This window comes from Blennius ocellaris (genome assembly GCF_963422515.1).
Source record: "Blennius ocellaris genome assembly, chromosome: 21".
Lineage (NCBI taxonomy): Eukaryota > Metazoa > Chordata > Actinopteri > Blenniiformes > Blenniidae > Blennius > Blennius ocellaris.
In genome coordinates, this window is record NC_137670.1 from 14,311,389 (window position 1) to 14,326,008 (window position 14,620).

Sequence of the window (14,620 nt, forward strand, 5' to 3'; positions counted from 1 at the left end):
TAAGGTCTTTGTTTTCTAGTTCTGAATATTATGTTATGGGGTAAAAATAGGTATCTATCTATCTATCTATCTATCTATCTATCTATCTATCTATCTATCTATCTATCTATCTATCTATCAAAAAACAACAGCATAATGTAGAACACAATACATCTGCTTTTAATTTTTGTGAAAATACAAAATGAAATCATGTACAGTTTATGTACAAGACTGTTTGTATAGGACATTAAACGGTATTTATTACTGTGTATTATGACATAGTCAGAAATATCAACTTAGCACTGTCATTGTATCCACAACTCAACGTGCTAAAAAAAATAAAATAATAATAATCAATGCACAAAATATTAAAAACGAGACTGCAAAGTTGAATGTCTCTCCACCCCACAGGTACTGTCAAACAAGAACACACTAGAAAGAAATGCTTTACATGAAGCTTTACAGGTTTAGACAAACATGAGCTGCTTTCAGGCTCTCAATGATGGATGCTTTACAAAAAAAAAAATCAGTTTTTAAGACTCTTTTTTTCTTCAGATTGTTGACTACCTCTGCACATATCTCAGGGGGATGACAGGCTTTCATGAAGGAAGCAAAACTAGAAGCCTCTTTTCGCAATAGTGGGTCTTTCTGGAGTCCTCCGTTGGCTTCAGCACTGCCTGGCACATTACTGGCACTGAGGGATGGACAGCTTGGATGCTCTCCGTGCCAGTAAAAATGTCACAACCTCTCTCTTTTTACATCCAACACGAATCTCAGGCTGGACTGTGATACATCATCTGTGGACTGAGAATTTTTATGGACTGCTGTGATCCCCCCCCTCCACACACACACACACACACACACCATTGATTCCTGCATTAAAGTGACAACAGTGCCAATATAGCTGTGTTCCATGATTGAAATAAGACATGATTAATAACCAGCACACTCCACTTTTTCGGTGGTTCCAAACTAAACAAACAATTGCTTATTCATCATCGCTGAGAAAATGGTTTCATGGAAGTGAAAACAGTGTTGCCAGTAAGAATAGCTATTGGCTGCCCTAAAAGTTGAATCATGACATTGTCTAATTTGCATAATTAACCATGTGCATGAAATTGTAACGACTGCAATCAGAGGGAAGAATAACATTATAGGAGAGACACACATGAGTAATAAAATGCATTGATATATACATTTGTTTTTTTTTCCTTTTGGTTTTTTTTTTTTTTCAAATTGCCAGCTTCTTGCCAAAGTCTCCAAAAAGAGTCGTAGAGATTTCTGAATAGTTGCCAAATGTAAATCAACGTTGGCAACACTGTAAAAAAGAAAGAAACAAAGAAAAAAAATCCCAACAGAATGCAGATTGAATAGATAAATAGCCAAAAATACATTTTCTTTTAAATGATAGAGCTGTTTTTGGTGCATTGACAAATTATTTTAGAAAGAAAGCATGAGCATGTCAGATTATGGCATTAAGATTGGTCATGGAGTTCATTCAAGTTGCTTCATGGCCTCCAAGACAATCCTGTATCAGGCAGTGCTTGCAGCCAACGGAGGACTTAAAGATGCCCACTTTATGCGATTTGCGGCTTCTCAACTGTTCTACACACTACGGATTTCGTTTTGCTGTCATATATCGGGAAAAAGGTATGCGATCACATGATAAGATTGTTGGTACTTTTATAGTGTCATCAACAAAACAGCTCTATCATATTTGGCTATTAACCCCCCCCCCCCAAAAAAAAGAATATTGTGAAGATTTCACCCCAGGAGAACATTTGCAGTGGCAGATACTTTATAACATTGCAAGGAGTTTTGGACATTGCAACCAAAACGAGCGACTTCAGAACATTTATAACAAACAAGGCAGAGATAAGACAAATATAAATGGATAGAGATAAGGCTGATGCCAAATGCCATTCATATACGGACATCGGCCATCGTAACTGTCACAAATGTTGTGAATTAGCTCCAAATGGCAAAGGACTCACTGAGAGTCAGTGAGTGGCGACGCCATTGTGGCGGGGTCGCGGCTGGATGTCAAACGCACATAGAAACGACCTGCACAGGTTACTGGATGACGTGAATGCAGTAGTTATAGTTGTTCACGGAGAGCTAAAAAGGCAACTTTTACAATTGCAAAACTTTACCCAGGAGTACTATTAAGAGTCTTTTTCTATTTCTTTTTTTTTTTTTTTTTACATTGCTCCTTGGCTTCGAGTGACCCTCATTCCCCAGAATGGAACGAAACAGTGCTGGAGTCAGGTCACTGCTCACGTTCAGCTGTGCAAACCAAAACGTCGGACTGTGATTGTCTTCATGTGGGTGTGAGACTTGCAGCGCGGGTGGATGAAGAAAGCAGTTTGTCATATATGTCGTGGCGGGGAACTAACGTTTGCAGATGAGGAGATATCCAGAGTGCCAGACTGACACAGACACTGTAAGCCCCCATTCCTCTTCCTCTTCCTCTTCCTCCTCCTCCCTGGGAGTCCAGGTGCCAGCATGAGTCTGGAGCTCAGCACTCGTCTTCTGCTTCTCTGATGGGAGGAATCAAGCTGCTTGTGGATTTATATTGACTGACTTGGTTGACGGTGAGAGAATTCACAGGCTTGATCTGTATGGTCCTCAGGTGGGTGTTCTCTGGTTCATCTGTAAACCATGTCTTTTCTGAGAACGGCGCCGAAACCATGTGGAAACAAAGAGGGGAAGAGACAGGAGACAGTTAATGCTACATGGACGACCACTTCACTCCTTTCAGAGGGTTTCAAAGTGTGGAAGGAGCCTCCCTTTAGGGGGCGCCAGAGAGCTTTACTCAGGCTTTGTCCCTGTGTGACTTTATTTTTCCCCTTTTTAATCCTTCATTGGGAAAAGTGACCATATGTGCTAACTTCTTCAAATATTCTCATTTGTTTTGAAGTCAGTGTCTCTTATTACCTCTAAAATGTGGAGAAAATACTTTTTAGTATTGTCGGTTTTGATAAGCTTAAAAAAAGGCTAATTATCTGGTACACTTATTTAATTACAAAAAAAATACTTCTGTACTTTCATTGTCAGTACCGGAGTAAATTCAGCAAGAAACACATGACATTTGTCAGCGATGCATCTCAAATAAGGGTTCAATATTACACTTTAAAACTCACTTTATTATCATATTGTAATGATCTAAAATTACTTCAAAACTTCAAAAGGTCACTTAAGTGAAAGAGATTAATTGTCCTCCTATAAAACTTGCAATCTGATAAAGGGTGAATTTTATAGATACAAGTAGAGGATGTGAAGCTCAATCATAACGGAGCTTGGTGGTGTAAAGCCTTAGGTGAACAGGTATGACCGATGCAGGTTGTATATAAAGGGTCACCGGATATTTCATAATACACACGTCTAACTAAGCTGAGAAGAGTTATACTCCCAATAGTTGTTAGCAATGATATCTTCTAATTCGACATTCAAACAAATAGAAGTCCTGTGGTTCAAGATAAGGAAGCGAATCCTGACACACTTTGAAAACTCCTGCTCTGGTGCACAAAGAACATGATGAGAAGACTACATCTTGAAATACATTATTCTTTGAATTGAGGTTGGCAACATAGATTGTGACGAGAATAAACTCCATGGTAGGTTTTTAATAGCAGGTGAAGATCAACCACTGTCCCAATGTTCACCTCTGTCACGTCTGGGTATCTTCATGTGCATGACATACTACTTTCATATCATGCTGTTTTATGGGATCAGCAGACATGCAGGTAATAATTAAACAAAACCTGTTCTCAAGTCTTTTCTGTACCAAAACGCAGGTTAATACATTTCTTGAAACTTCACATTTCATATATTCATACATGTTTTCATTCATTGGAAGGGCTTCAGGCTTTTGGCTTGATGCAACTTTTTTTTTTTTTTTTTTTTACAGGAAATAGCTGGTCTGGCATTGTGTAGCACTGGTGATTCATCCACTTGGCAATGTCGATGGTCATGCATTTTCATCAACATGACTTAAGGCTGTGCAGCTACAGTGCATTAACACGTACGCCAGTAGATGCATGTTGCCAATAGTAAAACATGATATATAATCGCATGATACACAGTAAGGTGAAGCGGCATCAAACCATTCAGTTGCAATCACGCATTTTACAGTCAATCCCACCGTGAGATGTACTGCATAGGTCATAACCATGCAGCCCTGATGCAGTCATTTGGAAACACCACACTACTTGGCTTTCATTCAGGGGGCATAATGTCAGCAAGGACATGACCGCGTTCAATGCATTATTTAACATCATGCATAATTATTCACTTCCATACCTTGGCCCACTCTATTCATCCTTGTTGCACTTTGGAAAAAGAAAGTAGTACACTAAATGTAAGCTAAATGAGAAAACACTAATGTGACCATTAATAACAGAAACTGCACAGCATGATGGTCAGAGGCATAAAAACAGCAGATGATCTCATTACATATGAATGTAGAGTTGGTTAAGCAATAGGCTCGCAAACTCCAACACAAAAATAAATAAAATAGAGAGAGAAAACAACAAGGGTCATGTCAGAAAAATCTTTGGGAGCCATTAAAATGCATGGAGCCACTGCAGCACGCGTCAAGCAGCCATACTGTATCCATGCCTATCGCTGAAGCAGCTGGAAGGATGTTTCTGATGGAAACCAAACCCCATGAGCAGCATGCAGCTCAAATAGCAAAAGTGTTATAAAAGAAATAAAAAGTACTTCAGGTAAATCAAAATGATTGTATTTCTGAACAATGTGCAATGACTACCAACCAAAGAAAGCTTGTATTATTCAGCAGCTTTGATTTGTGAGCATTTATTTTTAGTAAAGAATGAAAATCATATCAGCATGGGAATATTAATATTTTAAAAAAATAACAGGAGTCATACCTTTGCCATTACAGGAAAAGGTCCTTTGAATGTATTATTAATGATAAAATGGTCAGACACATAATAAAAACACATAATAATGCGGCTTAACTACAATAAGCCAATGTTGTTGACGAAACCAACGGAAAAATCTTGTTGGTGGATGTTATGAGGGTGTATCAACAAATACACTTGCAGTGAAGGAACCAGCACAACATTTACAATAATATCACATTATATTCAGCCGCTGATTAAACCATTGTGGATTAATGGATACACTTATCTATCTGAATAGCATTTTGAAGGGCAGGTTAAGTATTGGGATATGCCGTGAATGTTTTCTCGTATTAATAAAGGGCATTTCAATTTGTCAGGTTGACAGTTAAAACGGCTAACCCATGAATACAGACACACTATTTCAGAGGAAGAAATACCAGATGCATTAAATCCCACTAATACATCTCTGACTGAGATCTAATAGGTCACAGTTTTCCAATAAAAGAGAAAATGTTGCCTGGTTTCTTGTAGAATTGTCACAAAAAAATGTATAACAGACTCATGAATCTTGTTGAAGTCCTGAGGGTTAACAAGCTCGGCATATAGCTCTATATCTCTGAGTGCTCGTGGTTTTTGAACTTTCTAGATATAGACAATTGTCTCAAACAGATAACAAAACTGTCCCGCCAGAGGGTTCAGTCCAGTCGGGGAACGACTTTCCAAAGTGCAAAAGTAAAAGTTACTTCCGATTAATCCACTGTGATAAGACTTCATGATGCAATACTTAGAGCGATGGTGGAGACGATGGTCTTAGCACAATAAGAATAAGAAGAATAACAATTGCAGATAAGCTACAATATTGCTAAAGGAGTAGCGACAGTTCATACCGCGAGGGTGGGTGTTTGACGTCCCAGCTCGAGGAGGTTTAGCTGCAGATAAAGGGGTAACTTAAAAACGTATCCCTACATCCAGAGGACAAAGGAGGCAGTTATAGGTGCTGTGAGTCACCACATTCAGGCCTGGTTAAAAAGTTTTTTTTACAGAAAAAACCCCAACATGATGTACACGCTGTTATTTCTCCTTCGAGTAAATCCGTAGATGCTGCAGTTGTAGATCGGTGACATTTTTCGATGCTTTACTTTTGTTCTCTTCCATTATATTGCGACCTTCAGGATGTACTTGATGTCAGTCTGGGGCACCAGTTTAATTACCGTTTATCTACCAAGGCGGTATTTACCTTTTACTAAAAGAAAAAAAAACAAAGTTCGCGAAAATGACAATGTGGAATAAAATAAAACTAAAATGTGACATTCACATGTGAAGACAGGGTAATTACATCTTAAGTGTGACTTTATTAGTGACTCCAACGGTCTCGCTCTTCAAAATACATTGACATAATTACTTCATGGCAGCAAGTAACATTTGATTAAAACTAGCATTTTAATGGATCTCACAAGGCATGAGGACACGGTGTGCAACATTTCTAAGACATGATATGAACCTTTAAGGCATGTCATTTAAAAGGGCATTTCACGTACAAGTAGGTCCGTGTTCAATTTTTAAAGAAAACAAGATTCAGCGGAGAAAAGCCTGAAAGGTGGTCTTGTAAAGAGTTCACAAGAGTGTCTGTAGAGAGAGGAAGAGGTACTAAATCAAGAAAGAACAGAAAAGATCTTCAACTGTTTTGCTAATCTTGTGAATTCTGTTGTGTTGCATAATTGTTAACCATCATCACGTATAAATAAAATATTTTTGTGTGCGCTCTGAGGTCAAATGAACCACATTTGGAAAGATTATGGTGATGATGCACAAGGCGTACCAACTGATTAAACAAGGTTTTGACTGGATTTACTTGCAGAAATAAACATTTAGCTGCTCTTATTTGCTCGTGGCCTCAAACGCTACGATTAGTACTTTGTTAAATTTTAATTTGGATATCCTCTTGTGAATTGCAAAGGTGTTTTAGGTGTTTTTAAAAGAGGTGTAACGCATTCATATTAGACATTTAAAGTTTGCTGTTAAGTTTCTCACCTTGAAGAGACTCTTGAAAATTCTACCAGAAGCTCTTACTGACTCCGTTTATTTTGATCCTCTGTGGCATCTTAATGATTGTTTTATAACACAGATGATTGAAAAACATTCATATATAACTTCTCAAATCAGAAAATCAAGCTTAAAAAAACATGTACATGATACTTAGCTGAATTTCATAGAAATAAATATTGAAAACATCTAAATAATGTTCCTTACGTGATTGCAATACACTTCCATCGCATTTCAACAGGACAGATAAAACAATCACACTGTGAATAAAAACTCATCTACATCCCATCGCTCGAAATGGCAAAAATATTTACAATTTTAGTCAAAGATTCTTGTAGTTCTTGGCAGAAAGAAAATGTACAGGAGTGGAAAAGAGAGCACAGTTACGGCAGATGGATGAGAAAAAGAACTCAGCGCCTCGGGGAAGACAGAATCCCTCGCTGTTTTTTTTTTTTTTTTTTTTTTACTTTGACCTTTGCCCTGCTGAGGGAGAAAAAAACCCAAACCCACTCTGTACGGCATTATGCTGTTAAATGCAAGCCTGGACTTACAAGTGACATACACATTCAGACGAACACACACAGTGACAGCCGGACGTGTAACAGTCTGTCTGGACGCTGCACACGCACACCCGGGACAACACTGTCGGCAGGCACCGACCACGGACACAGACGGTCACAGAGCGTTAGGCGGGCACATACTTTTGTTTGTCTCGCGAGTCCCTGCTCTTGATGCGGTTGGTGCGGTTGGTGGTGGGGATCGAGTGCACGGACGAGCTCTTTTTGCTGGAGGCGTGGGACGAATGGGAGGAGTGTGACAGGCTGGTCCGGGACTGGCCGGCGTTGTGGTCAAACTGCATCAGGCAGAATATCAGGTCTGAGGGCACCAGCTCGAACGCATACGGGGGATTGGTTATGACATACCTGCAGGAGAGAGAGGGGCCAGAACGGGAGCCACTTCTAAATGTAGTGATTTCTTCTCTTTGTTGCAATATTTAACATCAAGATACACAAACACATACTCACCGTTTGGTAGATTGGCTTTGGGCATTTAGATGCGCATCTCTTAATCGATAGATGCCAAAACACAGCATGTTATATGTTTTCAGGGCTTTGCAGAAAAGATCGCCATAGCAACCTCCATCCTGAAAGATGGCAAACATAAAAATGCGGTGTGTATTTCTCTTTCATGTATGTTTTTGTTACGTGCCAAGGAATTTATCTCAGATTTCCTATTGTTTTTCACATTATTGAATATAATATTTAATAGCTGTTGGTGAAAATGTGCATACTTAATAAAAACATTGAATAAAATACTTTACAAAACTTTTCTCATGCTTATAATAGGGTTTTGATAGGAAATATGGTTGATTTTGCAAGAAAACCATCGCCAGGAATTGGCTTCATGCAAACACATTAATGGGCTGAAAAGAGAATATTTTATATAAAATGTTGGACAACTTTAAGGCAAGTGACATCAGTTTGAGAAAGCACAAAAATACTCATATAGTAATTTAATAAAAAAGGTTTCCAGACAACAATCCTTTCATGTTGTTTTGTCTTCATATACAGACTGTGACAGTGGTCACACTCGTGGTTTAAAAGTAAATATAAATGTGTGTGTTGATTAAATAAGCTCAACATTCTCATGGGGACATTCTCACTACAAGCAACACTAATCCATCCACTTTACCTTAACGGAAAAGTACGCTGGCGAAAATGGACTTTAAAAGTACTTCACATAAACAGTCATCATTGACTACCACGCACGCACGCACACACACACACACACACACACACACACACACACACACACACACACACACACACACACACACACACACACACACACACACACACACACACACACACACACACACACACACACACACACACACACACACACACACACACACACACACACACACACACACACACACACACACACACACATACACCTCAGTGGCCAAGGGGAGAAACCTGGACTTGCCCAAGGACATTTGCACACACGAGCACAACAAGGATAGGGATCGAACCACCAACCTTGGGGTTGGAGGAAGATCTGCTCCACATCTGAGGTATTTTCTGTCCATGGATGCTGTTAGCTTCTCCACTATTCGCTGCTAAAATGCCCTCCAGCTACAAGTCTAGCATAATTTACCAAACATACCCTGAAGTGCCCGTCTCATACACTGATGAGTTTTGATTTAAATCATGTAGAAATTAATCAGATGACCCTTATGGCTTAGCCATATTAGCATTCAAAACGGCCTAATTTTATCATCAATTAAACTCATTTGAAATTGTTCAAATTAGAGGACTCACTCGCCAGGGTCAAGCACGTGAGAAAATCAATGATGATCGATTTTGTTACTGCAGACCTTTGAAGGAATAATGTAAAGTGACCAGAAAGGTGAAAGCTATCTGCTGCAGTTAGTTTCATTTAATATTCTTTCTCTCTAAAATTGCCCATCAGTGTCTATGATCAAGTCGATTAAGATACAGGAGTGTGTGGTACATCCCATAATCTAAAATATCCATCAATCACCACACAAATCTTCAGATTTAACCAATGTTGAGATAAATTAGAAATAATCTTAAGAAAGCAAATCGGAGGAGAATGAAATGCTCGGCATGGAGAGGAGAGGAAGGAGCTGAGAGAGTGATGGCGACTGACTGGGAGCTGGCGAGCTGCCGGCCTGCGTACATTTTCCTTGTAAGCTTGCCCATCACTGCCGTTAGCCAACAAGCCCCATGAGTGGATTCCACATCACAAAGTCTAACGATGCCAAGTTTGTGAAGACGAATGGTGAAGGGTCACATGAGTGGACCTCCATGATCTTTGTTGTACTCTCACAGAGGATGTATGCGCCGTTTTTGCTTTTATTAGGAACTAATGAGTTTGTGGTTGCTCCTGAGGGAGAGATGGATTGTGTGTGGATATATATTTATTCAAGAATTTTGGAACACATACATGCAATAAAATGCATTTTCTTCAGTTTCGGGTTGGAGGGAACCACATGGGTTGAGGGGAGACGTGCACAATGTCATCAGGAGATTATTGTTATTGATGAGGAATTCATTTTAAATGATGACATGACCGGATCATAAAATAAAATAAAGCTATAATTATGAATAAATGTTTAAACAAACAATAGCTGTGTCCGTAATGTGAAATAGTGAAATTAATTGAATGTGATTTCAAATGCGGTGACTTATTTCCACTATGGAAAAGACTGAAATAAGAGAAGAAAACGTATGAATATCTGTATTAACATCAATAATCAGCCAATAATTTTAAAACCATTATAAAGTCAGGTTTTGAAAGACTGACTAAATAATATATAAATCATACATACAAAGTACTTTGATTTTGTAAAAAAAATAAAAAAACAACAAAAACTTTTCATTCATACTGAGAGAAAAGATAATAGATTTATAATTAACAAATGGCTTCAGTCTGCATGAAAAGCAGAAAGACTGATGCTTTTCCTTCAATTAGTTTATTGGTATCCAAAGCTTGAAGATTTATTGAGAGGTGGATATTAGATATTGTTAAATTACCAAACTGTACATCTTTATACACTTCTTTTTAAAACATCAATCAATCAATCCATCCATCCATCCATCCATCCATCCATCCATCCACCCACCCTCTTTGGACAGGCTGTCAGTCCATCACAGTGCAAACACAAAGAGACAAACGTCCACGCTCACATTTACACCTACAGGCAGTTTGAAGTCGCTAATTCGACTCAAACCCATTATTGTGGACTGTGGGAGGAAGCCAGAGTTATGCGTCTTATGAGTAATCAGATCTTTGAAACATTTCCTATTGTTCTTCAGGTTTTGCGGTCTATCAGCTGTAGACTGTTAAACTGAAGCCTCCTGTGGTATGAATGAACGCCGACACACGCGTCTGATGATAGAGTCTGAACTTCACGATCACATCGCCCTGCTATTTCTGGACATACTTATCCAGGCTATATATCACACCCAATCCCTATTAGCTTCCACAACACTGGCACACAGAGAGGTGCTCAGTCCCTGGGTGACAGGACCACTCACTTACCCCGAGGTCAGCAAAGGGTCCGTCGTACAAGGCCAGCTGTGCCACGCGACACCTGTCCCTGTTCGCCAGGGTCTGTGGCGTGCTGTAGCCGCCCCGTAATGCGTTTTCCTCCGCCAGCAGCCCCTCCAGCTCCGGTGTCGCCCCGCCTGTTACCAGCGTCCGGATCAAGGTGAGGATATTATCATTGAAGTATGTCTGAAGGAATGAAGTGAGAGGGGGGGGGTTGGTGTGAGACCTCAAGCGAACGCCACCCGAGTCACAACTGAACCATCTCAAAGTGGCGGAGAGGCTGAGTGGCGCTACCTAACCCCGCTCTGTCGCGTCACATCGGCCCGCTCGCCGAGTGAAAAGACAGGAGAACCCAGTTACTGCGGGTTACTTTCACAGCTGGCGTGTTCACGCTCACACTGTCCAAGTATTCATCCAGCTCAATAACGGGACAACCATTCATAAAAATCTGCTCTACAAACCTCGAAAAGTGCTTTTTTGTTTTTCCTTCAAGGGCCCACTTTTCTAAGGCCTTTCCAGTTATTGCTTGGCTTGTTTTAACAGGGGCAAGTATCTGCCCTTTTTTTCTTTGCAGTGCAGTCTCCTGTCTCCCCCTGCTTGTACAGCACAGTGACATCTCCCTTGGCTGCTGACAGCACTATTGACTAAGATGATGGATGAGGGCTGTCCATTAGGTAGCATTACCTTTGTCTACACTGGAGCGCACTTGAAGGCAGCTTTGTTCTAACCTCACTCAAACTGAAAGGCAGACAAATGAAGCCATCATACCAAGTACAAGTTCCAGTCTTGTCATTTATCGTTTTAACCGGAGCGGAGGACGCCTACTTTTGTAGTGGGGGTATTCTGCTATCAGTCCTGATAACAAAACATGAGACTGGGAAAGTCAATAACTTCTTTTCAACCTTTTCTTTGACTCTTTCGTCACTATCACTGTTTGTTTAAGCCAAACATGGGAAAGTGAGCTTGAATGAGCTGAGACCCGGGACAAAAGCAGGAAGGATGTCAAAACTTTGTGAAAGAGATTGAAGGTCCACGTTGAGTCCAAGTGTCCCCTTCCAGACATTGTTAATTTAACTTTCATTCAGTCTGTGGTCCTGCAGTAGTTCTCTTATACACAAGTTCAGATATTTTCTACAAACACTTGAAAATGTACACGATTGTGCCTGAATATATATCAGTGGACTATTTGATTACGCAGCATGGCAGAAGCAATATATTTCGCAGAGTGTGAAATTGTTTTAAGTTATAAATTGGTTTGGACACCTGACGTTTTCACACAAGAATTCATCTCGAACAAATCTAATAAAGTTCTATCTTGAGAGTTTGGTTTGATTGTATGACCCTTGACTGTGTTTGACACAAATTGTGTTGTCAAAACTGAATTTGCATGTTACAGGAAACCTGAAAACGACAGTTTTGCAGAATCTGGAGCAGACCTGGGAATCTGTCCTTCAGCAAAATCCGATATAAGAAAATTAATTTAAATTACATAATAACATGTATACACTATTGTGTTCCGGACTTACTGCACTCATTAAGGAGTCCAGCACGCTGACTGCGAACGCCGTCCCGCAGGCGAACGGCTGCGTGAGGTACAACTCCGTGTCGGGGTCGTCGTCGTCGTCTTGGTCCAGGAACTGAACATTAGAGTCATTCACTACGAGGGTAAATGGGTAGATTCAGTTAGTTATTTAAACTCTTCTGCGCAACAGAACCACAACTCATAGAGTGGTTTTTTTTTTTTTTTTGAAAGTGGAGAAATCAGGCAAATAAGTCATTCCAATGGAGAGTAAGACACAAAAGCACAGTGGTTGTGCACAACAGTCAACACCTGCAGATATGGACTGTTTTCAAAATCCAGTTGTGGTTGAGCATATTCTTAACGTCCCAAGCCCAAATTTGAATACATTTTTATAGCTTTCTCAAACACGGAAATTGTGTTTTGTTCAGTATTTTCATGCCAACTTGCCTTTGCCACATTCCATATCCAGGCCATCCATGCAGACTCATGACACCATGCATATTGTCACGGTTGCAGGCCTCAATTCCAAGTCCTCCTGAGGTCACTGTCCCTAACACCAATATGCCATTGTTTGTCTTATAAACCCAAGACAGAACTCCCAATTACTTGTACTTGCATGTCAAGTCAAATGAAAGTATCTCGTTGCCCCAGAACCTTCTTTAAACATGTCTTTGAGCAAAAAACAACAACACATGCAATAGCTTGGAGAATGTAATGATGTGAAATTTAGTCAGAGAACCGCTCCCTCTGTGAGGACAGAAATAAATGTCAGTCATATCGACAGGGCTGAGATGAAAGAAGGGCACGGGCCGGAGAATGTGATCCGACAGAAGATGCGAAGAAAAACAGCCACAAGGACTTCTGAGGGATCAAAGGCCTTGTAATTCTTCGAAAAATAAAAGGGAGAAATTTTGCTTTGAGATAAGGGGCCAAAACAAGACAGGCAATTTCATCCAGAACCAAGGGTAAAATGTGCTCAAAGTGATGCCATGGGAATGGACTGAGCCTCTTGTGCAGCGAGAGAAATCAAAAGAAAGCTGATATGAAGGCAGCAGCAGTTACAACACTGCAGTACAGGACAGAGGCACTCCTTACCCAGCTCTGTTATCATTTGTATGCTGGTCCCACTGCTTTTATCCTGACTGAATGAAATCACAGGCACTTTTTTGCCTGGCTTTGCTAATGGCGCTAGACAAGTGTTGAGGAAAAACAGTTGGTACATGTCAACAGGGGAGAAAAAAAAAAATCCAATAAAAACTCCACTTTCAGTAAGATTAATCAAACATTGACAGCATTTAATTGCATAAATCGTGTTTTCAGATCTGTTTATAAAACAGCGTGCAATTGTAAAGCTCAAGCATCAATCATATGACAGATAAGAAAAAAGAAATAGCTTACCTAGTTCAGTTATGATGGGAATATTTGCTCCGGTGGTGACAGAAGTCTGCCGAACTAATCCGTGGACTGGGCTGTTCTCCGGAGAAGATCTATCCATCCCCGGTGGTGTGAACCCTGATTGGACACACACATAATATAAAACACATCTGTTGTTGCAATGTTCAATACTTCATTAGAGATTACAACCAGGCATATCAGCAGAACTAATGTGCCGAGGCTATTTCATCCATTTTCCAGCGTCTGGTAAAGCGTAAAGTTGCTGAGTGCTCCGTTACTGTGTTCTTGACAAGAACCAATATTAGTCTATTTATAATAGATGTGACATACTGCTCATTTTGTTTCTTTTTGTGTGCGTGCGTGTGTGTGTGTGTGTGTGTGCATACAGTCGTAAACCATTTTATACACACGCAAAAGAAAGCATGTACAGTACGCAGCCATGAAATAGAAAATAAGTGACGCAAGATTGAATTCAAATTGACTTGACATTCCTTGCTTTCCTCAGACTGACAAGTAAGCACATTAAATCAGTGATGCCGTATGTATTATACATAGGTCGTGTTTTGACATCCATCACTTACTGCTGACTAAGGCAAATGCGAGGTCATACATGTATTGGAGGAATAATGAAATGGGTGGGGGGGTTTTTTTCTTCCTGCGGTCAGAAGGTTCTTTAAAAGGATTTCTCTCAAAGCAAAAAAAACAAAAAAAACCCAAACATGACCATTACCGT

General features: G+C 40.0%; 1 protein-coding gene across 3 annotated transcripts in view; it reads right to left on the reverse strand.

Annotated features, from left to right (window-relative positions):
* Positions 1–1,805: 1,805 nt before the first annotated feature.
* LOC308145394 (calcium-activated potassium channel subunit alpha-1a-like) overlaps positions 1,806–14,620 on the reverse strand; it is a gene marked incomplete at its 5' end in the record, with an annotated part of 87,686 nt that continues 74,871 nt past the window's right edge. For 2 of the 3 annotated variants that reach the window (XM_080516814.1, XM_080516812.1), the window contains 7 exons: positions 1,806–2,649; positions 4,282–4,310; positions 7,592–7,813; positions 7,916–8,034; positions 10,962–11,156; positions 12,497–12,627; positions 13,891–14,004. In XM_080516814.1, coding sequence (XP_080372940.1) covers positions 2,498–2,649; positions 4,282–4,310; positions 7,592–7,813; positions 7,916–8,034; positions 10,962–11,156; positions 12,497–12,627; positions 13,891–14,004 — 962 coding nt within the window. In that variant the 3' untranslated portion in view covers positions 1,806–2,497. Of the gene's footprint in view, positions 2,650–4,281; positions 4,311–7,591; positions 7,814–7,915; positions 8,035–10,961; positions 11,157–12,496; positions 12,628–13,587; positions 13,672–13,890; positions 14,005–14,620 lie in introns of all 3 variants that reach the window. The other variant, XM_080516813.1, reaches the window with a different exon arrangement.